A 24,939-nucleotide genomic window follows, 5' to 3' on the forward strand; every position below is an offset into this window, starting at 1 on the left:
TCCCTTCCCGCCTCTGCCGTTTCCCTTCCCGCCTCTGCCGTTTCCCTTCCCGCCTCTGCCGTTTCCCTTCCCGCCTCTGCCGTTTCCCTTCCCGCCTCTGCCGTTTCCCTTCCCGCCTCTGCCGTTTCCCTTCCCGCCTCTGCCGTTTCCCTTCCCGCCTCTGCCGTTTCCCCTTCCCGCCTCTGCCTTTCCCCTTCCCGCCTCTGCCTTTCCCCTTCCCGCCTCTGCCTTTCCCCTTCCCGCCTCTGCCTTTCCCCTTCCCGCCTCTGCCTTTCCCCTTCCCGCCTCTGCCGTTCCCCCATTTACTCATAAATTGTAAGCTTGTGAGCAGGGTCCTCACTCCTCCTGGTATCTGTTGATTTATGTGATTATTGTTGTTCTGTAATGTCTTTTGTTGTCTGTAGAAGTTCCCTCTAAAATGTAAAGTGCTGCGAAATATGTTGGCACTATAGAAATAAAAATTGTTACCCGCCCGGCTCTGCTGTTCCCCTGCCCGGCTCTGCTGTACCCTCCAGTCCGCCTAAAGAGAATTTATCAGCTCTGACCTTTTGGGTTCACAAATATAGGTCAGTTTCTCTTTCCGAGCCGCTTGTCTGACATTTTGATTCATGAGCACATGGAAATTTTCTTCTTGTGAATTGTTCTTCTTGTACTCGCTCTGCACCCGGTGAGAAATGAAGGGGGTGTCGTGTCCTGATGGTTTGGGACCGGTTCGGCCTCTGCTCCCAGTGGCAGCGAATGTATGAGATGGCACCGGCCTCTGCCATGCCGAGGCGGGCTCTGCTGTGCCGGGGCGGCCCCTGGCTTGCTTTAGGCCACTGCGCTGCTGTAGATTATGCACTTCCACTAGACCGTGCTCTTAAAGGGCCCTAGGGTCTATACTAGCTGGAAGTTGGTTGAGCAGAGCCCACCTGGGTGCACCGCCGGCTGCTCCATGATCTGTGCTGATAGAGGAGGAGTAGACGTCTCCATCGCAGCTGGACCGCTGCGGTCTGTGATCGGCTGCAGCGGTCAGGTGATATAAGCAGCCTGTCATCGGATGTTTTTCTGATGACGCGCTGCTCGTCACCTGTCCTGGCCGGCAGCATGTGCAGCAATGACGTTCTCAGAGGTCGGTGCAGATGACGGCGCGGCCCGCGCTCTACCCTGGCGGCTGCCGGTGGCCGTGTGTCCATTACTATGATGTTTGTTACAGATCCAAGAATCCGGTGGTTTTGCACGAACAGTCGATTAATTAAATGGAAAGTCCCACTTAATAAAGGGGAAGGGCGGCGAGGAAGGGCAGCGAGGAAGGGCGGCTGTAATTAAAGGATAGGTTTCCTTAATAAACCATTTTATTATTTTCTTTCTCCTGCACAGGGCTTCCATGTAAGCAGACAACTAACAAGCCCTGTATACGGACACCCGTCTGCCCCCTCTAATCTGCTGATCCAAGGATCCAACTACACAGGGCTGGTAGTCTGTTACCATAGAGACGCATACTTCTAGATAGGAGCTGTAGACACAACCATTTACACAGTTCTCATGCATTAGTCCATACACGTTCTCTTCTGCCCGTGTTATAGACCTAGTCCCAGATTAGAGCAAAGGTCTGCTTTTTCTCCCAGAAGCAGCGCCACCCTTACACATGGCTGTTTCTAGTAGTGCAGCTCATCACCCCTTAAAAAGCGAGTATTAGATGCGGCCATTGGGGAAAAGCGTAACCTTCTCCTGATTTTGGACCACCAGTTTAATAAAGGAGACATTAAGCAGAAAAGGGAAATATGAGCAGTGGATGGATGAAGCTGGAGATGAGGTAGGTGGCCACTAAAGGTGATGGAGGAGAAAACCGGGCCACAGTCAGGGAGTTGGTAAGAAAGTACAGGGGGTGGGGGGGCTCTAAAGAGGTCTTTCCTAAAGGCCCCGTCACACATAACGAGATCGCTAGCGAGATCGCTGATGAGTCACGTTTTGGTGACGCAATAGCGATCTCGCTAGCGATCTCGTTATGTCTGACAGGTAGCAACGATCAGGCCCCTGCTGTGAGATCGCTGATCGTTACAAAGCTTCCTGGACCATAGCAGATAGCAGATAATTGGTAGATGTCCTATAAATGAATTAAAAATGGAAACTCATTTGAGACCCCAAACAATACCTACTTCGCTAAAGATGTCTGATTTGTTCAAAGTGGAGTCACAGCCGGAGAACGCTGGTGGGATCTGAAAAAACAAGGACGCAGTAGCGACCACCAATCAGGGACGATGAACGCAGAAAAGTCCAATTTATGCACCTCAATGTGTCTCAGTTCTGAATCGCTAGCGAGGTCGTTGACAAGGTGTCAAATACAGCGATGCACACTGCCCAGCGGGAGCGCAACGACCCAGGAATGGTCCAGGAAGCTTTGTAACGATCAGCGATCTCACAGCAGGGGCCTGATCGTTGCTACCTGTCAGACATAACGAGATCGCTAGCGAGATCGCTATTGCGTCATCAAAACGTGACTCATCAGCGATCTCGCTAGCGATCTCGTTATGTGTGACGGGGCCTTAACTTCAGAACTGGGGACAACTTACTGATCTCTAGTTGTCAGATCACTGGGGACCACCACCAGTCCTGAGAGTGGGGTCTGCAGAGCGCCGTCTGAATGGAGCAGAGGTGCACATGAGCACCTCTGCCCTATTCATTCTCTATGGGTCTGCTATCTCCAGCACAGACAGTGCATAGAGCAGAGCATGAGCACCTCCACTCCATTCATTCTCTATGGGGCTGCCATCTCTGGCACAGACAGTGCATAGAGCAGAGCATCAGCACCTCCGCTCCATTCATTCTCTATGGGTCTGCTTTCTCCGGCACAGACAGTGCATAGAGCAGAGCATCAGCACCTCCGCTCCATTCATTCTCTATGGGTCTGCTTTCTCCGGCACAGACAGTGCATAGAGTAGAGCATCAGCACCTCTGCTCCATTCATTCTCTATGGGTCTGCTTTCTCCGGCACAGACAGTGCATAGAGTACAGCATGAGCACCTTTGCCCTATTCATTCTCTATGGGGCTACCATCTCCGGCACAGACAGTGCATAGAGCAGAGCATGAGTACTTCCGCTCCATTCATTCTCTATGAGACTACCATCTCCGGCACAGACAGTGCATAGAGCAGAGCATGAGTACCTCCGCTCCATTCATTCTCTATGGGTCTGCCATCTCCGGCACAGACAGTGCATAGAGCAGAGCGTCAGCACCTCTGCTCCATTTATTCTCTATGGGTCTGCTTTCTCCGGCACAGACAGTGCATAGAGTAGAGCATGAGCACCTCTGCCCTATTCATTCTCTATGGAGCTACCATCTCCGGCACAGACAGTGCATAGAGCAGAGCATGAGTACTTCCGCTCCATTCATTCTCTGAGACTACCATCTCTGGCACAGACAGTGCATAGAGCAGAGCATGAGTAGCTGCGCTCCATTCATTCTTTATTGGGCTGCTGGAAATGGTTCTTCTGTCTCCGGCACAGACAGTGCATAGAGCAGAGCATGAGCACCGATCGGACCCCTGGCAATCAGTAGGTCATACTGATGGGCAGATAGCGTAGTGGGAAGACCCCGGCATCCATGAGCTCTGCTTACGTTGCACACCCACCACAACGTCTCTGATCACCCTCGCTCGTCGCAGTCTTGTCTCTGGCTGCAGAATCTGTGGGGCCCCATGGCTGCGCCCGCTGCTGCCTCCTCGCATCCTGCTCCCTGCAGATAGTGTCTCTCGTCGCTGGGTGTTCGTTCCTTTGTCTCCATGACTCCTTTTACAAGCAGTGAATTATTCTTTGGTGCTAACGTCTCGCTTCTCACCTCCGCTGCTAATTGCACATATGTGTAGCTGGAGCGTTTCTCAGCTCCGCAGTGACGCCCCCCCACAACCCGGCGTCTCGTCCCCCATCCCGATAATTAATGCACCGCTCAGTGGGAACAGACTATGAGCCCCAGCATTGCCGCTCTGCTGGGGAGGATGAGACTTGTAGTTCCCTGTTCCTTATCATTTATCAGAGTTGCACCGGACCTTCAGACCCCAGAAGGAATGTGACTGTAAATACAATAAATACTTTGCAAAAATATGTGCACCCCCCTGCTGCCTAGAGGGTTTGAGGACATGAGCTGTGGCCGGGGGTGCTGACAAGAGCAGAAGGTCGTGCTTTATATACTGATTCCCAGGGCCTAGGAAGAGAGCGAGCAGGGTGGAAACAGTAGGCAAGTAGGATATATGGAGACACATTTGCATGGGAGGTAAAGGCAATAAGCATGGCAGGTTGGGGAGACAATAGGCCGGGTGGATGGAGTATGTCAGGTGCGCATGCCGTGCACTGTGACCTATGACCTGTCACTGGACACTTTGTTGCTTTTCCTGATTTCTTCTTTTCCCGTCTCTTTCTGTAGATTTCCAGAAGAAGCAGCCGGACGAGGACTCCGCCCCCAGCACAAGCAGCAGCCAATCAGATCTATTCCCCAGCGAGATAAACAGCGACAACGGAAATACCTCTCTCCCCACGCAGAGCAGCAGCCCCAGCGCGCAGAGCAGCAGCCCCAGCGCGCCACGCAAGACAGACCTGAATGTAGCTTCTCCCAGCGAAGAGGAATGTAAGGAGGCCGATGTCAGACGTTTATATCACGGCTCATACTCCAGTCACATCCAGAGCTGCACTCTCAGACACCTGGCTACCCTAGGAGGGAAGTCGGCCCGACATCAAAGAAGAAGGCCGCACAATTGTCAGTTCAGCTTTGGATACGTTTGGAGTATAAGCATCGGAAATGAGTGTGATCGGTGGATTAAGGCCGTGCGTTGTCATCACAGTAATGTCCAGGGGTAATGATGTGTCCACGTAACAGTTTAAGCATAAACAGTTGTGCTCAAAAGTTTACATACCCTGGCAGAATTTTTCCTTTCTTGGCCTTTTTTCAGAGAATATGAACAATAACAAAAAAACTTTTTCTCCCCTCATGGTTATTGGTTGGGTGAAGCCATTTATTGTCAAACTACTGTGTTTTCTCTTTTTAAATCTTAATGACAACCAAAAACATCCAAATGACCCTGATCAAAAGTTCACATACCCTGATAATTTTGCCCTGATAACATGCACAGAATTTGACACACATGGGTTTGAATGGCTACTAAAGGTAACATCCTCACCTGTGACCTGTTTGCTTGTAATCAGTGTGTGTGCGTAAAAGCTGAGTGATTTTCTGGGATCCAGACAGACTCCTGCATCTTTCATCCTGCCACTGACGTTTCTGGATTGTGAGTCAGGGGGAAAGCAAAAGAATTGTCAACGGATCTACGGGAAAAGGTAGTTGAACTATATAACACAGGAAAGGGATCCAAAAAAATATCCAAGGAATTGATAATGCCAGTCAGCAGCGTTCAAACTGCGATTAACAAATGGAAAATCAGGCGCTCTGTAAAAAACAAACCACGGTCAGGTAAACCAACAAACATTTCGGCCACAACTGCCAGGAAAATTGTTCGGGATGCAAAGAAAAACCCACTAATAACATCAGCTGAAAACTAGCGGTGTGGATGTTTCAAGATGCACAATAAGGAGGCACATGAAGAAAACTGGGCTGCATGGTCGAGTCGCCAGAAGAAAGCCATTACTGCGCAAATGCCACAAAGTATCTCGCCAACAATACGCCAAACAGCACAGAGACGAGCCTCAAAACTTCTGGAACAAGGTAATTTGGAGTGATGAGACCAAAATTGAACTTATTGGCCACAATCATAAATGTTACATTTGGAGAGAGGTCAACAAGGCCTATGATGAAAGGAACACCATTCCTATAGTAAAGCACGGAGGTGGATCGCTGATGGTTTGGGGATGAGAGAGCTACAAAGGCACAGGAAACTTGGTAAAAGTTGAAGGAAAGGTGAATGCAGCACGTTATCAGCAAATACTGGAGGCAAATTTGCACTCCTCAGCCCGGAATCTGCGCATGGGACGTACTTGGACGTTCCAACATGACAAGGCCAAGTCGACCAGTCATTGGCTACAGCAGAACAAAGTGAAGGTTCTGGAGTGGCCATCTCAGTCTCCTGACCTCAATATCATTGAGCCGCTCTGGGGAGATCTCAAGCGCGCAGCTCATGCTGGACTGCCCAGGAATTTACAGGAACTGGAGGCTTTTTGCCAAGAAGAATGGGCAGCTTTACCATCTGAGAAAATAAAGAAGCTCATCCACAACTACCACAAAAGACTTCAAGCTGTCATTGATGATAGAGGGGGCAATACACGGTATTAAGAACTGGGGTATGTGAACTTTTGATCAGGGTCATTTGGATGTTTTTGGTTGTAATTAAGATTTAAAAAGAGAAAACACAGTAGTTTGACAATAAATGGCTTCACCCAACCAATAACCATGAGCGGAGAAAAAGTTTTTTTGTTATCATTCATATTCTCTGAAACAAGGCCAAGAAAGGAAAAATTCTGCCGGTGTATGTAAACTTTTGAGCACAACTGTATGCGTCCATGTAACAATGCCGGCATATGTGTCCTCGTAACAGTGCCGGCATATACAGTGGGTGCGGAAAGTATTCAGACCCCTTTAAATTTTTCACTCTTTGTTTCATTGCAGCCATTTGGTAAATTCTCAAAAGTTCATTTTTTTTCTCATTAAAGTCCACTCTGCCCCCATCTGGACTGAAAAAAAACAGAAATGTAGAAATTTTTGCAAATTTATTAAAAGAGAAAAACTGAAATATCACATGCTCATAAGTATTCAGACCCTTTGCTCAGTATTGAGGAGAAGCACCCTTTTGAGCTAGTACAGCCATGAGTCGTCTTGGGAATGATGCAACAAGTTTTTCACCCCTGGATTTGGGGATCCTCGGCCATTCTTCCTGGCAGATCCTCTCCAGCTCCGTCAGGTTGGATGGTGAACGTTGGTGGACAGCCATTTTCAGGTCTCTCCAGAGATGCTCAATTGGGTTTAGGTCAGGGCTCTGGCTGGGCCAGTCAAGAATGGTCACAGAGTTGTTCTGAAGCCACTCCTGTGTTATTTTAGCTGTGTGCTTAGGGTCATTGTCTTGTTGGAAGGTGAACCTTCAGCCAAGTCTGAGGTCCAGAGCACTCTGGAAGAGGTTTTCATCCAGGATATCTCTGTACTTGGCCGCATTCATGTTTCCTTTAATTGCAACCAGTTGTCCTCTTCCTGCAGCTGAAAAACACCCCCATAGCATGATGCTACCACCACCATGTTTCACTGTTGGGATTGTATTGGGCAGGTGATGAGCAGTGCCTGGTTTTCTCCATACATACCGCTTAGAATTATCACCAAAAAGTTCTATCTTTGTCTCATCAGACCAGAGAATCTTATTTCTCATAGTCTGGGAGTCCTTCATGTGTTTTTGAGCAAACTCTATGCGGGCTTTCATATGTCTTGCACTGAGGGAGAGTCTTCCGTCGGGCCACTCAGCCAAAAAGGCTCGACTGGTGGAGGGCTGCAGTGATAGTTGACTTTGTGGAACTTTCTCCCATCTCCCTACTTCATCTCTGGAGCTCAGCCACAGTGATCTTGGGGTTCTTCTTTATCTCTCTCACCAAGGCTCTTCTCCCACGATTGCTCAGTTTGGCTGGACGGCCAGGTCTAGGAAGACTTCTGGTGGTCACAAACGTCTTCCCTTTAAGGATTATGGAGGCCACTGTGCTCTTAGGATCCTTGAGTAATGCAGAAATTCTTTTGTAACCTTGGCCAGATCTGTGCCTTGCCACAATTCTGTCTCTGAGCTCCTTGGGCCGTTCCTTTGAGCTCATGATTCTCATTTGGTCTGACATGCATTGTGAGCTGTGAGGTCTTATATAGACAGGTGTGTGCCTTTCCAAATCAAGTCCTATCAGTTTAATTAAACACAGCTGGACTCCAATGAAAGGGTAGAACCATCTCAAGGAGGATCACAAGGAAATGGACAGCATGTGACTTAAATATGAGTGTCTGAGCAAAGGGTCTGAATACTTATGACCATGTGATATTTCAGTTTTTCTTTTTTAATAAATTTGCAAACATTTCTACATTTCTGTTTTTTTCAGTCCAGATGGGGTGCAGAGTGCACTTTAATGAGAAAAAAATGAACTTTTTAGAATTTACCAAATGGCTGCAATGAAACAAAGAGTGAAAAATGTAAAGGGGTCTGAATACTTTCCGTACCCACTGTATGTGTCCACGTAACAGTGCATCATATACAGTTGAAACCAGAAGTTTCTATCCACTATATAGAAAGTCACATCTGCAGGTTCTTCTCAATATCTGACATGAAATCAGAATAAACCTTTTCCCGTTTTAGGACAATTAGGATTATCATAATGTTTAATATTTGCCAAATGCCAGAATAATGAGAGAGAGAAGGTTTTAAGGCATTTTTATTACTTACTGCAAAGTCAGAAGTTCCCATACATTTCATTAGTATTTGGTCCCATTCCCCTTACACTGAATGACTTGGGTCACACGTTTGGGATCTCCTTCCACAAGATTCTCACAATAGTTGGTGGGAATTGGGGCCGATTCCTCCTGACAGAACTGGTGTAACTGATCCAGGTTTGTAGGTTGTCTTGCTCGGCGCTCGCAGCCTTTTCAGCTTTGCTTATAAATTTTCAATAGGATTGAGATCAGGGCTTTGTGATGGCCGCTCCAAAACATTGACTTTGCTTTCCTTAAGCCACTTTGTTACCATTTTGACAGTATGCTTCGGGTCATTGTCCATTTGGAAGATCCATTTCCGCCCAAGCTTTAACTTCCTGGCTGATGTCTTGAGATGTTGCTTCAGTATTGCCACATAATCTTCTTTTCTCATGATACCATCTATTTTGTGAAGTGCACCAGTCCCTCCTGCAGCAAAACAACCTGACAACATGATGCTGCCACCCCCGTGTTTCACAGTTGGGATGGTGTTCTTAGGTTTCCAAGCTTGTCCCTTTTTCCTCCAAGCGTAACGATGGTCATTATGCCCAAAAAGTTCAATTTTAGTTTCATCAGACCACAGGACATGTCTCCAAAAATGAAGGTCTTTGTTCCTGTGTGCATTTGCAACCATTAATCAGTCTTATTTATGTTTCTTTTGGAGTAATGGCTTCTTCCTGGCAGAGTGGCCTTTCAGCCCATGTTGATACAGTACTTGTTTCGCTTCCGCCATTATCCACACAAAGTCTTTTGCTTTTGTCCTTGGGTTGATATGCACATGTCGGACCAAAGCGCGTTCATCTCTGGGACACAGAACCCGTCTACTTCCTGAGCGGTATGATGGCTGGACATTCCCATCTTGTTTGTACTTGCGTATAATTGTTTGTACAGATGAACGAGGCACCTTCAGGTATCTTGAAATTGTGCCCAAGGATGAGCAAGACTTGTGCAAGTCCACAATTCTCTTCCTGATATCTTGGCTTATTTCTTTAGACTTTCCCATGATGTTACACAAAGAATCAGTGTGTTTCAGGTGTGCATTAAAATACATCCACATGTGTGTATCTAATTACCTCAGATGTTGCCAAAAAAACTATCAGAAGCTTCCAAACACATGACATCATCAAAGCCCTGAACTCAATCCTATTGAAAATTTATGGGCAAAGCTGAAAAGGCTGCGAGCGCCGAGCAAGACGACCTACAACCCTGGATCAGTTACACCAGTTTTGTCAGGAGGAATCGGCCCCAATTCCCACCAACTATAGTGAGAAGCTTGTTGCAAACTTTTCACCCAAGTCATTCAGTTTAAGGGCAATGGTACCAAATACTAATGAAATGTATGGAAACTTTTGACTTTGCATTAAGTAATAAAAATGCCTTAATACATACTCTCTCATTATTCTGGCATTTGGCAAATATTAAAAATGATGGTATAATCCTAATTGACCTAAAACGGGAAAAGGTTTATTCTGATTTCATGTCAGATATTGAGAAAAACCTGCAGATGTGTCTTTATGTATAGTGGATAGAAACTCCTGTTTTCAACTGTATGTGTCCAAGTATCAGTGCCGGCATATATGGGTCCAAGTCTCAGTGCCGGCATATATGGGTCCAAGTCTCAGTGCCGGCATATATGGGTCCAAGTCTCAGTGCCGGCATATATGGGTCCGCGTATCAGTGCCGGCATATATGGGTCCGCGTATCAGTGCCGGCATATATGGGTCCGCGTATCAGTGCCGGCATATATGGGTCCGCGTCTCAGTGCCGGCATATATGGGTCCACGTATCAGCGCCGGCATATATGGGTCCGCGTATCAGCGCCGGCATATATGGGTCCGCGTATCAGCGCCGGCATATATGGGTCCGCGTATCAGCGCCGGCATATATGGGTCCGCGTATCAGTGCTGGCATATATGGGTCCGCGTATCAGTGCCGGCATATATGGGTCCGCGTATCAGCGCCGGCATATATGCGTCCGCGTATCAGTGCCGGCATATATGGGTCCGCGTATCAGCGCCGGCATATATGGGTCCGCGTATCAGCGCCGGCATATATGGGTCCGCGTATCAGCGCCGGCATATATGGGTCCGCGTATCAGTGCCGGCATATATGGGTCCGCGTATCAGTGCCGGCATATATGGGTCCGCGTATCAGTGCCCGCATACATGGGTCCACGTATCAGTGCCGGCATACATGGGTCCGCGTATCAGCGCCGGCATATATGGGTCCGCGTATCAGTGCCCGCATATATGGGTCCACGTATCAGTGCCGGCATACATGGGTCCGCGTATCAGCGCCGGCATATATGGGTCCACGTCTCAGTGCCGGCATATATGGGTCCACGTATCAGTGCCGGCATATATGGGTCCGCGTATCAGTGCCGGCATATATGGGTCCGCGTATCAGTGCCGGCATATATGGGTCCGCGTATCAGTGCCGGCATATATGGGTCCGCGTATCAGTGCCGGCATATATGGGTCCGCGTATCAGTGCCGGCATATATGGGTCCGCGTATCAGTGCCGGCATATATGGGTCCGCGTATCAGTGCCGGCATATATGGGTCCGCGTATCAGTGCCAATCACTTTGTTACCCAGCGTTCTACAATCCGTTAATATGATTGGTAATTGGGATTCCTTGTCGTTTGTCCCCTCACATCTCGTTACCATGTAGATAACATCCACAACTTACTTCTGTAAGGGACAGCCTGAATTTGAGGGTTTGAAAGCTTTTCCCTTGTCTAATCAGCGGTGCTGCGTACCACCCAGAGAATCGTCCCATTTCCACACACTATTCCTCTGCGGACCCTCGCAGCGCTGTAAATGTGCGGGGGGGATATGGAGAATCACAGAGGGATCTGCGTTCCCCGGGGGGGGGATGGGAACAGATCTGTGTTTTCTCAGAAAGACACAAATCCTGGAAGGATTCACAACCAGAAATCCCTTAAGCAGAAAGGACGAAGGATCCGTGAGATTCGAGGTGTCGGCTCCTTTTTTGCGGCTTGTAGGGAGAGAGACACATTCAATGTGAAAAAGGTAAATCATTAACACGCCGACGATGAGGATGTTGATAATAGCAGAAATCTGACAACCTGTTTGGGAAGAGGTAATGCATCACTAATTAGCCCCCGGCGCCCGTAGCCTGAAATTAATGAGCTACTGTTATGTAAATGTCATGTTAATTAAGAGAAGTTTGAGAGACCAATAAATCTGCAGGAAAGCTGCCGCTATCTGATGAGCGACTTCACCTAATAGAGCGCACAGAACGTACCGCAGGATGGCCGAGACTTCCCACACCCACGATTGACAAATCCATTTTTCTTAAGTGATCTCATTAGTGGAGGAAACAGGCGCCTGAAGACGCCAAGTGCCCGATATGAGCCGCCTCCAGTCACAGGTCCTGCGAGGACAGCGAGCGGCCGACACCGGTCCTTCCATCACTGATACAAAGTAACCAGAAGAATAAGGCAGTCATATAAAGACAAACTACTGTGGGACGTCCAACATGATACTGCGGAAATCCTCCACTCTGGGTACTAATATTCACTTTTATAGCATAGAATGGTTTATATTCAATCTATAATCTGTATTAAATATAAACTCCCATTATGACCCCCATGTCCAAGAATATAACTACTATAATACTGCCCCCCATGTCCAAGAATATAACTACTATAATACTGCCCCCCATATACAAGAATATAACTACTATAATACTGCCCCCTATATACAAGAATATAACTACTATAATACTGCCCCCATATACAAGAATATAACTACTATAATACTGCCCCTATGTACAAGAATATAACTACTATAATACTGCCCCCTATGTACAAGAATATAACTACTATTATACTGCCGCTATGTACAAGAATATAACTACTATAATACTGCCCCCTATGTACAAGAATATAACTACTATAATACTGCCCCCTATGTACAAGAATATAACTACTATAATACTGCCCCTATGTACTAGAATATAACTACTATAATACTGCCTCTATGTGCAAGAATATAACTACTATAATACTGCTCCTATATATAAGAATATAACTACTATAATACTGCCTCTATGTGCAAGAATATAACTACTATAATACTGCTCCTATATATAAGAATATAACTACTATAATACTGCCTCTATGTGCAAGAATATAACTACTATAATACTGCCCCTATGTACTAGAATATAACTACTATAATACTGCCTCTATGTGCAAGAATATAACTACTATAATACTGCCCCTATGTACTAGAATATAACTACTATAATACTGCCCCTATGTACTAGAATATAACTACTATAATACTGCCTCTATGTGCAAGAATATAACTACTATAATACTGCCCCTATGTACTAGAATATAACTACTATAATACTGCCCCTATGTACTAGAATATAACTACTATAATACTGCCTCTATGTGCAAGAATATAACTACTATAATACTGCTCCTATATATAAGAATATAACTACTATAATACTGCCTCTATGTGCAAGAATATAACTACTATAATACTGCCCCCTATGTACAAGAATATAACTACTATAATACTGCCCCTATGTACTAGAATATAACTACTATAATACTGCCTCTATGTGCAAGAATATAACTACTATAATACTGCTCCTATGTACAAGAATATAACTACTATAATACTGCTCCTATATATAAGAATATAACTACTATAATACTGCCTCTATGTGCAAGAATATAACTACTATAATACTGCCCCTATGTACTAGAATATAACTACTATAATACTGCTCCTATGTACAAGAATATGACTACTATAATACTGCTCCTATGTACAAGAATATAACTACTATAATACTGCTCCTATGTACAAGAATATAACTACTATAATACTGCCCCTATATACAAGAATATAACTACTATAATACTGCTCCTATGTACAAGAATATAACTACTATAATACTGCTCCTATGTACAAGAATATAACTACTATAATACTGCTCCTATGTACAGGAATATGACTACTATAATACTGCTCCTATGTACAAGAATATAACTACTATAATACTGCCTTCTAGCTACAATTTTTATGGGGTTTATAGAGCTAATCTGTTTTCATACTAGGAGGCTCAGATTTGGTGGTGGTTCCTGCCGTTTGGGCCTTTCGTTTCCTACCGTTTGGGCCTTTCGTTTCCTGCCGTTTGGGCCTTTCGTTTCCTGCCGTTTGGGCCTTTCGTTTCCTGCCGTTTGGGCCTTTCGTTTCCTGCCGTTTGGGCCTTTCGTTTCCTGCCGTTTGGGCCTTTCGTTTCCTGCCGTTTGGGCCTTTCGTTTCCTGCCGTTTGGGCCTTTCGTTTCCTGCCGTTTGGGCCTTTCGTTTCCTGTCGTTTGTCCCTTTCGTTTCCTGCCGTTTGTCCCTTTCGTTTCCTGCCGTTTGTCCCTTTCGTTTCCTGCCGTTTGTCCCTTTCGTTTCCTGCCGTTTGTCCCTTTCGTTTCCTGCCGTTTGTCCCTTTCGTTTCCTGCCGTTTGTCCCTTTCGTTTCCTGCCGTTTGTCCCTTTCGTTTCCTGCCGTTTGTCCCTTTCGTTTCCTGCCGTTTGTCCCTTTCGTTTCCTGCCGTTTGTCCCTTTCGTTTCCTGCCGTTTGTCCCTTTCGTTTCCTGCCGTTTGTCCCTTTCGTTTCCTGCCGTTTGTCCCTTTCGTTTCCTGCCGTTTGTCCCTTTCGTTTCCTGCCGTTTGTCCCTTTCGTTTCCTGCCGTTTGTCCCTTTCGTTTCCTGCCGTTTGTCCCTTTCGTTTCCTGCCGTTTGTCCCTTTCGTTTCCTGCCGTTTGTCCCTTTCGTTTCCTGCCGTTTGTCCCTTTCGTTTCCTGCCGTTTGTCCCTTTCGTTTCCTGCCGTTTGTCCCTTTCGTTTCCTGCCGTTTGTCCCTTTCGTTTCCTGCCGTTTGTCCCTTTCGTTTCCTGCCGTTTGTCCCTTTCGTTTCCTGCCGTTTGTCCCTTTCGTTTCCTGCCGTTTGTCCCTTTCGTTTCCTGCCGTTTGTCCCTTTCGTTTCCTGCCGTTTGTCCCTTTCGTTTCCTGCCGTTTGTCCCTTTCGTTTCCTGCCGTTTGTCCCTTTCGTTTCCTGCCGTTTGTCCCTTTCGTTTCCTGCCGTTTGTCCCTTTCGTTTCCTGCCGTTTGTCCCTTTCGTTTCCTGCCGTTTGTCCCTTTCGTTTCCTGCCGTTTGTCCCTTTCGTTTCCTGCCGTTTGTCCCTTTCGTTTCCTGCCGTTTGTCCCTTTCGTTTCCTGCCGTTTGTCCCTTTCGTTTCCTGCCGTTTGTCCCTTTCGTTTCCTGCCGTTTGTCCCTTTCGTTTCCTGCCGTTTGTCCCTTTCGTTTCCTGCCGTTTGTCCCTTTCGTTTCCTGCCGTTTGTCCCTTTCGTTTCCTGCCGTTTGTCCCTTTCGTTTCCTGCCGTTTGTCCCTTTCGTTTCCTGCCGTTTGTCCCTTTCGTTTCCTGCCGTTTGTCCCTTTCGTTTCCTGCCGTTTGTCCCTTTCGTTTCCTGCCGTTTGTCCCTTTCGTTTCCTGCCGTTTGTCCCTTTCGTTTCCTGCCGTTTGTCCCTTTCGTTTCCTGCCGTTTGTCCCTTTCGTTTCCTGCCGTTTGTCCCTTTCGTTTCCTGCCGTTTGTCCCTTTCGTTTCCTGCCGTTTGTCCCTTTCGTTTCCTGCCGTTTGTCCCTTTCGTTTCCTGCCGTTTGTCCCTTTCGTTTCCTGCCGTTTGTCCCTTTCGTTTCCTGCCGTTTGTCCCTTTCGTTTCCTGCCGTTTGTCCCTTTCGTTTCCTGCCGTTTGTCCCTTTCGTTTCCTGCCGTTTGTCCCTTTCGTTTCCTGCCGTTTGTCCCTTTCGTTTCCTGCCGTTTGTCCCTTTCGTTTCCTGCCGTTTGTCCCTTTCGTTTCCTGCCGTTTGTCCCTTTCGTTTCCTGCCGTTTGTCCCTTTCGTTTCCTGCCGTTTGTCCCTTTCGTTTCCTGCCGTTTGTCCCTTTCGTTTCCTGCCGTTTGTCCCTTTCGTTTCCTGCCGTTTGTCCCTTTCGTTTCCTGCCGTTTGTCCCTTTCGTTTCCTGCCGTTTGTCCCTTTCGTTTCCTGCCGTTTGTCCCTTTCGTTTCCTGCCGTTTGTCCCTTTCGTTTCCTGCCGTTTGTCCCTTTCGTTTCCTGCCGTTTGTCCCTTTCGTTTCCTGCCGTTTGTCCCTTTCGTTTCCTGCCGTTTGTCCCTTTCGTTTCCTGCCGTTTGTCCCTTTCGTTTCCTGCCGTTTGTCCCTTTCGTTTCCTGCCGTTTGTCCCTTTCGTTTCCTGCCGTTTGTCCCTTTCGTTTCCTGCCGTTTGTCCCTTTCGTTTCCTGCCGTTTGTCCCTTTCGTTTCCTGCCGTTTGTCCCTTTCGTTTCCTGCCGTTTGTCCCTTTCGTTTCCTGCCGTTTGTCCCTTTCGTTTCCTGCCGTTTGTCCCTTTCGTTTCCTGCCGTTTGTCCCTTTCGTTTCCTGCCGTTTGTCCCTTTCGTTTCCTGCCGTTTGTCCCTTTCGTTTCCTGCCGTTTGTCCCTTTCGTTTCCTGCCGTTTGTCCCTTTCGTTTCCTGCCGTTTGTCCCTTTCGTTTCCTGCCGTTTGTCCCTTTCGTTTCCTGCCGTTTGTCCCTTTCGTTTCCTGCCGTTTGTCCCTTTCGTTTCCTGCCGTTTGTCCCTTTCGTTTCCTGCCGTTTGTCCCTTTCGTTTCCTGCCGTTTGTCCCTTTCGTTTCCTGCCGTTTGTCCCTTTCGTTTCCTGCCGTTTGTCCCTTTCGTTTCCTGCCGTTTGTCCCTTTCGTTTCCTGCCGTTTGTCCCTTTCGTTTCCTGCCGTTTGTCCCTTTCGTTTCCTGCCGTTTGTCCCTTTCGTTTCCTGCCGTTTGTCCCTTTCGTTTCCTGCCGTTTGTCCCTTTCGTTTCCTGCCGTTTGTCCCTTTCGTTTCCTGCCGTTTGTCCCTTTCGTTTCCTGCCGTTTGTCCCTTTCGTTTCCTGCCGTTTGTCCCTTTCGTTTCCTGCCGTTTGTCCCTTTCGTTTCCTGCCGTTTGTCCCTTTCGTTTCCTGCCGTTTGTCCCTTTCGTTTCCTGCCGTTTGTCCCTTTCGTTTCCTGCCGTTTGTCCCTTTCGTTTCCTGCCGTTTGTCCCTTTCGTTTCCTGCCGTTTGTCCCTTTCGTTTCCTGCCGTTTGTCCCTTTCGTTTCCTGCCGTTTGTCCCTTTCGTTTCCTGCCGTTTGTCCCTTTCGTTTCCTGCCGTTTGTCCCTTTCGTTTCCTGCCGTTTGTCCCTTTCGTTTCCTGCCGTTTGTCCCTTTCGTTTCCTGCCGTTTGTCCCTTTCGTTTCCTGCCGTTTGTCCCTTTCGTTTCCTGCCGTTTGTCCCTTTCGTTTCCTGCCGTTTGTCCCTTTCGTTTCCTGCCGTTTGTCCCTTTCGTTTCCTGCCGTTTGTCCCTTTCGTTTCCTGCCGTTTGTCCCTTTCGTTTCCTGCCGTTTGTCCCTTTCGTTTCCTGCCGTTTGTCCCTTTCGTTTCCTGCCGTTTGTCCCTTTCGTTTCCTGCCGTTCGTGTCCTGCAGCCCCGTGAAGTGTTTGTATATCTGCTGTCTGTTTCTGGACTCTGTTTCTCTACTGTTGTTGTTGTTTGTATGTTTCGCTTTGTTTTTGGCCACTTTCTCTTATCGTTAATTTGCAGCAGATCTTTAGTTGCTCATTACGCCATTAACACTTTGCTTGCTGACATAGTGTGGTAGTGTTGTTTTGGGCCTGGTCCGGTGTTGCTCATTCTCCTCCAGATTGGTCTTTTGCTTCTCTGTCCAAACAAACTATTTTCTGTTCTTTTTAGTCTTGTAACTATTTTCAGCTTTGCTGTCGGTGCTTTTCTTCCACCGGGGAACCTCAGGAAGGGAAGCAGAGGTTATTAAAACTCTCTATCTTTGTCCACAAGCTTTCTATCTGAAGAGGTCGATGTAGAAATGTTGTTTTATATTGTTCGTTACTCCTATTCATCGGAATTAAACTTGCTGAAGGTCATCACTCTTGTGCTATTTTCATCGGCAGCGAAAGGGTCGGTCTTGTGCCGGCGTTGTTAAACAGCAGCTTTAATTTGTCTCCCTGTTTGAAACGCCGTCCAATTATCAAAGCGGCAACACAGAAGCAGTTACCGGGGCTATCCATTTATCTTAACCCATCTGCAGTAAAGAAAAAAAAAAAACACATCCGTGCTTCACGGTTACGCAGTGAATACATTGAATTGGCCCGTTGGCTTAACAAGCTCTCCTGAGAGCGTCTACGTGACGAGGGAGCGATGGACGAGCTGGATCTAGGCCAGCATTGATTTGCAAACCAGCTTAAAAATACTGTTACCTTGAGGGGTATAAAAAAAACAAAAACCTGCATGAATCCCAGGAGATTTTAGTTTGCATGTAGAGTTTTTTTTCATAAGCTTTTAGCACTGTACCTAGTCTATTAAATTCGCAGTCCCACCACATTTCATCCGTGAAGAGTTGACTAACCTTTCATCACTTCGTCATTGGACGGCAATAAACAACTTAGTCTGACTATATCATTTGTAGCGCGTCGCACATTAAGAGCGACAGGATGTTATTTGCGGCGTGGGCTTCTTACTTAGGAGAGATGTTCCAATGATCTATGGACCTTCTGAGTGTCAGGATAAAAGGAGATATTGGTGCCCTGATGTAAAATAGGTGACGAAAACAGGTGTTAAATCACACTAGAAAGTCTGGGCCAAAGTCTCCATGTGACGTGCTGGCCGTGGAGATCCGATGTCTGTAGGACGTTCCTGCACATCACTGGTATCGCTCTATTGCTCGAAAACAAGATTCCAGGTCTTCAAAATGGAGAATACTGATATTTCTTTCAGGCCGCACCTTGTCTCATTATGTCTTTGAATTGAAGCCCCGGCCCCACAAATGAGTATTCAGAAGCCAGTGATGGTCCTGTGTAGTTTTCTGTTGCCCCAGGTAGTATTCTTGTAAGGCCTCGTTCAGACATACGATTTCTGTGTATGAGTTCTATCCGTGGTTTTGTGTAGCTGTCCATAGTTGTAATGTATAGTATTTTACATGGTTGATGAAGGTGGCGGAGCATCCATGATTCTTATCTAGGGATAAGTCTCCATTGAACTCAGAATATCTGTCCATGGTCCTCATATGTGTATAGTACTCTACACTGGATGTTTGAGGTGGTAGAGCTGTCCATGTTCCTCATCCATGTATAGTACTCTACACTGGCTTATTGAGGTGGTGGAGCTGTCCATGGTCCTCATACATGTATAGTACTCTATACTGGATGATTGAGGTGGTGGAGCTGTCCATGGTTCTCATACGTGTATAGTACTCTATACTGGATGATTGAGGTGGTGGAGCTGTCCATGGTTCTCATACGTGTATAGTACTCTACACTGGATGATTGAGGTGGTGGAGCTGTCCATGGTCCTCATACGTGTATAGTACTCTACACTGGATGATTGAGGTGGTGGAGCTGTCCATGGTTCTCATACGTGTATAGGACTCTACACTGGATGATTGAGGTGATGGAACTGTCCATGGTTCTCATACGTGTATAGTACTCTACACTGGATGATTGAGGTGGTGGAGCTGTCCATGGTTCTCATACATGTATAGTACTCTACACTGAATGATTGAGGTGATGGAGCTGTTCATGGTCCCGATCCGTGTATAGTACTCTACACTGGATGATTGAGGTGGTAGAGCTGTCCATGGTCCTCATATGTGTATAGTACTCTACACTGGCTGATTGAGGTGATGGAGCTGTCCATGGTCCTCATCCGTATATAGTACTCTACACTGGCTTATTGAGGTGGTGGAGCTGTCCATGGTCCTCATACGTGTATAGTACTGTACACTGGCTGATTGAGGTGGTGTAGCTGTCCATGGTCCTCATCCATGTATGGTACTCTACACTGGCTTACTGAGGTGGTGGATCTGTCCATGGTCCTCATCCGTGTATAGTACTCTACACTGGCTGATTGAGGTGATGGAGCTGTCCATGGTCCTCATCCATGTATAGTAGTCTACACTGGCTTATTGAGGTGATGGAGCTGTCCATGGTCCTCATACATGTATAGTACTCTACACTGGATGATTGAGGTGATGGAGCTGTCCATGGTTCTCATACGTGTATAGTACTCTACACTGGATGATTGAGGTGGTGGAGCTGTCAATGATCCTCATACGTGTATAGTACTCTACACTGGATGATTGAGGTGGTGGAGCTGTCCATGGTTCTCATACGTGTATAGTACTCTACACTGGATGATTGAGGTGGTTGAGCTGTCCGTGGTTCTCATACGTGTATAGTATTCTACACTGGATGATTGAGGTGGTAGATCTGTCCATGGTCCTTATACGTGTATAGTACTCTACGCTGTCCATGGACCTCATACGCGTATAGTACTCTACACTGGCTGATTGAGGTGGTGGAGCTGTCCATGGTTCTCATACGTGTATAGTACTCTACACTGGATGATTGAGGTGGTGGAGCTGTCCATGGTTCTCATACGTGTATAGTACTCTACACTGGCTGATTGAGGTGGTGGAGCTGTCCATGGTCCTCATACGTGTATAGTACTCTACACTGGATGATTGAGGTGATGGAGCTGTCCATGGTCCTCATCCGTATATAATACTCTACACTGGCTTATTGAGGTGGTGGAGCTGTCCATGGTCCTCATACGTGTATAGTACTCTACACTGGCTTATTGAGGTAATGGAGCTGTCCATGGTCCTCATCCATGTATAGTACTCTACACTGGCTTATTGAGGTGGTGGAGCTGTCCATGGTCCTCATACGTGTATAGTACTGTACACTGGCTGATTGAGGTGTTGGAGCTGTCCATGGTCCTCATACATGTATAGTACTCTACACTGGATGTTTGAGGTGGTGGAGCTGTCCATGGTCCTCATACATGTATAGTACCCTACACTGGATGATTGAGGTGGTGGAGCTGTCCATGGTTCTCATACTTGTACAGTACTCTACACTGGATGATTGAGGTGGTGGAGCTGTCCATGGTTCTCATACGTTTATAGTACTCTACACTGGATGATTGAGGTGGTGGAGCTGTCCATGGTCCTCATACGTGTATAGTACTCTACACAGGATGATTGAAGTGGTGGAGCTGTCCATGGTTCTCTTACTTGTATAGTACTGTACACTGGCTGATTGAGGTGTTGGAGCTGTCCATGGTCCTCATACATGTATAGTACTCTACACTGGCTTATTGAGGTGGTGGAGCTGTCCATGGTCCTCATACGTGTATAGTACTGTACACTGGCTGATTAAGGTGGTGGAGCTGTCCGTGGTTCTCATACGTGTATCGTACTCTACACTGGATGATTGAGGTGGTGGAGCTGTCCGTGGTCCTCATACGTGTATAGTACTCTACACTGGCTTATTGAGGTAATGGAGCTGTCCATGGTCCTCATCCATGTATAGTACTCTACACTGGCTTATTGAGGTGGTGGAGCTGTCCATGGTCCTCATACGTGTATAGTACTGTACACTGGCTGATTGAGGTGTTGGAGCTGTCCATGGTCCTCATACATGTATAGTACTCTACACTGGATGTTTGAGGTGGTGGAGCTGTCCATGGTCCTCATACATGTATAGTACCCTACACTGGATGTTTGAGGTGGTGGAGCTGTCCATGGTTCTCATACATGTATAGTACTCTACACTGGATGATTGAGGTGGTAGAGCTGTCCATGGTACTCGTACGTGTATAGTACTCTATCTACTGTCTGACCATTGATGGACCTGAGAATACTATTGGAAAGACCTCGGCACATTTGAGGTTCCGACGTGTCGTGTTCATCGTACCACATACCGCTGCTCCTATATAGTGTGTTTGTGCCCTGTACGTCCGACCTTCCTTGGACAGAAGTGGGGCATGGTTATGAGTGGGGCCTTGTTCCTGTAACATAATAAGCTCCAGTGACTGATTAAACAGCAGGAGCTGTACCCGATCCTGGGCCGGAATCAGTAGACTCTGATCAGAGTTATTCTGTCTTGTAACCTGAGCAAGAGACCATATTAGCGATTTACTAATGGAGTTTTAGGACTACAACTCCTATTATGTTAATCAGCCAGAAATTGATTTGTTTGAGCGGAAACCTTAGACCGATGAGGGACTGTATGGCGAGACCACGACAAGAGAGAGAGTTTGGACCCTGACACTTTCTTCTTGTGCTATATGTAACATTTAGTGCACAGTTTCAGCTCGGTTCTGCTATTCCCAGCACTCCTACTCCTCTTAGCTGCTGCACTCAACCACGTCCTCTGGAGACAGGGGCCATCAAATGCCTCCATTAATTGGGCTCCCTAAGCCCATTGCGGCCCCATTAATTAGAACAGAAATTGCCTGCGTCCCAGAGGCCGGGCTGAAGTGATGCAGGAATCCAGGTAAGTTCATCTTGAGGGAAGCGTGAGCATTAATGATGAAGAGCGTCAATCCTCCCACCAGAAATAGCCCGCTCGCTCTCGCTCTCTCCCGCTGCTTCATTAGGCAATTTGCATTACAAATCTGGCATTTCTCTCATTCCAGGAACATCGGAGACCTGATAATCCTCTAGATTATTTAACGGCAGTCTCCGCTCCGACAAGTCGCACGGGCGCTGGCTTCACTTTCTTCTACTTTTTTTTATCTCTCGGCTGCTTTCAGATACATTTACTGCTCATGAAATGAGGGAAGCGCTGAACTTCACGGATGATTCTCCCTTCTTTTTTTTATAGATCTCCGGTTATAGAAAGGTTATTACGTGTAAAGCGACTCGCGCCCGCGTCTTCTGAAATTTGTGTTAATGAAAAGTTCGGGAATTGCCATGTGAACGATTGCCTAGTTTATGCTAGCCGAAATGTAGCTCATGCCAAAAGTTCCTAATATCTTAGCAGAAGTATGTGCAGGCGTGATCAAAGCTGCAGCGTAAAGTATGGTGGATGATTGTCCATTGATCTTCAGATCTGTGCAAATGACCTCATATAAAAATGGCTCCTAGCAAAAATTCCTTAATATCTTAGCAGGAGTACATGCCGGTGTTTTCAGAGCTGCAGTATAAAGTATGACGGTCCATTGACCAGCTTATTTACTCTTCTGATGGGCACAAACCCTGCAACGTTTTTACAGGGGGACGGTGATGCATGATCAGAGCTGTAGTATAAAGTACAGGGGAGGACTGATGCATGATCAGAGCGGCAGTATAAACTACTGGGGAGAGTTGTGATCCATGATCAGAGCTGCAGTGTAAAGTACTGAGGAGGGCTGTGATGCATGATCAGAGCTGCAGTGTAAAGTACTGGGAATGGCTGTGAAGGCATGATCAGAGGTGCAGTATAAAGTACAGGGGAAGACTGATGCATGATCAGAGCTGCGGTATAAAGTACAGGGGAGGACTGATGCATGATCAGAGCAGCAGTATAAACTACTGGGGAGAGTTGTGATCCATGATCAGAGCTGCAGTGTAAAGTACTGAGGAGGGCTGTGATGCATGATCAGAGCTGCAGTGTAAAGTACTGGGAATGGCTGTGAAGGCATGATCAGAGGTGCAGTATAAAGTACAGGGGAAGACTGATGCATGATCAGAGCTGCGGTATAAAGTACAGGGGAAGACTGATGTTTGATCAGAGCTGCGGTATAAAGTACAGGGGAAGACTGATGCATGATCAGAGCTGCAGTGTAAAGTACTGGGAAGGGCTGTGAATGCATGATCAGAGCTGCAGTGTAAAGTACTGGGAAGGGCTGTGATGCATGATCAGAGCTGCAGTATAAAGTACAGGGGAGGACTGATGCATGATCAGAGTGGCAGTATAAACTACTGGGGAGAGTTGTGATGCATGATCAGAGCTGCAGTGTAAAGTACTGGGGAGGGCTGTGAATGCATGATCAGAGCTGCAGTGTAAAGTACTGGGAAGGGCTGTGAAGGCATGATCAGAGCTGCAGTATAAAGTACAGGGGAAGACTGATGCATGATCAGAGCGGCAGTATAAAGTACAGGGGAAGACTGATGTTTGATCAGAGCTGCGGTATAAAGTACAGGGGAATACTGATGCATGATCAGAGCTGCAGTGTAAAGTACTGGGGAGGGCTGTGATGCATGATCAGAGCTGCAGTGTAAAGTACTGGGGAGGGCTGTGATGCATGATCAGAGCTGCAGTGTAAAGTACTGGGAAGGGCTGTGATGCATGATCAGAGCTGCGGTATAAAGTACAGGGGAAGCCTAATGCATGATCAGAGCTGCAGTGTAAAGTACTGAGGAAGCCTAATGCATAATCAGAGCTGCAGTGTAAAGTACAGGGGAGGACTGATGCATGATCAGAGCTGCAGTATAAAGTACTGGGGAGGACTGATGCATGATCAGAGCGGCAGTATAAAGTACAGGGGAGAGTTGTGATGCATGATCAGAGCTGCAGTGTAAAGTACTGGGGAGGGCTGTGATGCATGATCAGAGCTGCAGTGTAAAGTACTGGGAATGGCTGTGAAGGCATGATCAGAGCTGCGGTATAAAGTACTGGGGAGGGCTGTGATGCATGATCAGAGCTGCAGTGTAAAGTACTGGGGAGGGCTGTGATGCATGATCAGAGCTGCAGTGTAAAGTACTGGGGAGGGCTGTGATGCATGATCAGAGCTGCAGTGTAAAGTACTGGGGAGGGCTGTGATGCATGATCAGAGCTGCAGTGTAAAGTACTGGGAAGGGCTGTGAAGGCATGATCAGAGCTGCGGTATAAAGTACTGGGGAGGGCTGTGATGCATGATCAGAGCTGCAGTGTAAAGTACTGGGGAGGGCTGTGATGCATGATCAGAGCTGCAGTGTAAAGTACTGGGGAGGGCTGTGATGCATGATCAGAGCTGCAGTGTAAAGTACTGGGGAGGGCTGTGAATGCATGATCAGAGCTGCAGTATAAAGTACTGGGGAGGGCTGTGAAGGCATGATCAGAGCTGCAGTATAAAGTACTGGGGAGGGCTGTGAAGGCATGATCAGAGCTGCAGTGTAAAGTACTGGGGAGGGCTGTGATGCATGATCAGAGCTGCGGTATAAAGTACAGGGGAAGACTGATGCATGATCAGAGCTGCAGTGTAAAGTACAGGGGAAGCCTAATGCATGATCAGAGCTGCAGTGTAAAGTACTGGGGAGGGCTGTGATGCATGATCAGAGCTGCAGTATAAAGTACTGGGGAGGACTGATGCATGATCAGAACTGCAGTATAAAGTACTGGGGAGGACTGATGCATGATCAGAGCGTCAGTATAAAGTACAGGGGAGAGTTGTGATGCATGATCAGAGCGTCAGTATAAAGTACAGGGGAAGACTGATGCATGATCAGAGCTGCAGTGTAAAGTACAGGGGAAGCCTAATGCATGATCAGAGCTGCAGTGTAAAGTACTGGGGAGGGCTGTGATGCATGATCAGAGCTGCAGTATAAAGTACTGGGGAGGACTGATGCATGATCAGAGCGTCAGTATAAAGTACAGGGGAGAGTTGTGATGCATGATCAGAGCTGCAGTGTAAAGTACTGGGGA

At 47.1% G+C, this 24,939-nt stretch overlaps 1 protein-coding gene across 2 annotated transcripts in view; it reads left to right on the top strand.

Annotated features, from left to right (window-relative positions):
* ZFAND3 (zinc finger AN1-type containing 3) overlaps positions 1-24,939 on the top strand; it is a 189,531-nt gene that overhangs the window by 126,470 nt on the left and 38,122 nt on the right. For both annotated transcript variants that reach the window (XM_073671696.1, XM_073671697.1), the window contains exon 3: positions 4,400-4,600. In XM_073671696.1, the coding sequence (XP_073527797.1) occupies positions 4,400-4,600 (201 nt within the window). The remainder of the gene's footprint in view (positions 1-4,399; positions 4,601-24,939) is intronic.

Source organism: Phyllobates terribilis, unplaced genomic scaffold (assembly GCF_046119375.1).
Source record: "Phyllobates terribilis strain yellow unplaced genomic scaffold, ASM4611937v1 Scaffold_3__8_contigs__length_932513732, whole genome shotgun sequence".
NCBI classification, from domain to species: domain Eukaryota; kingdom Metazoa; phylum Chordata; class Amphibia; order Anura; family Dendrobatidae; genus Phyllobates; species Phyllobates terribilis.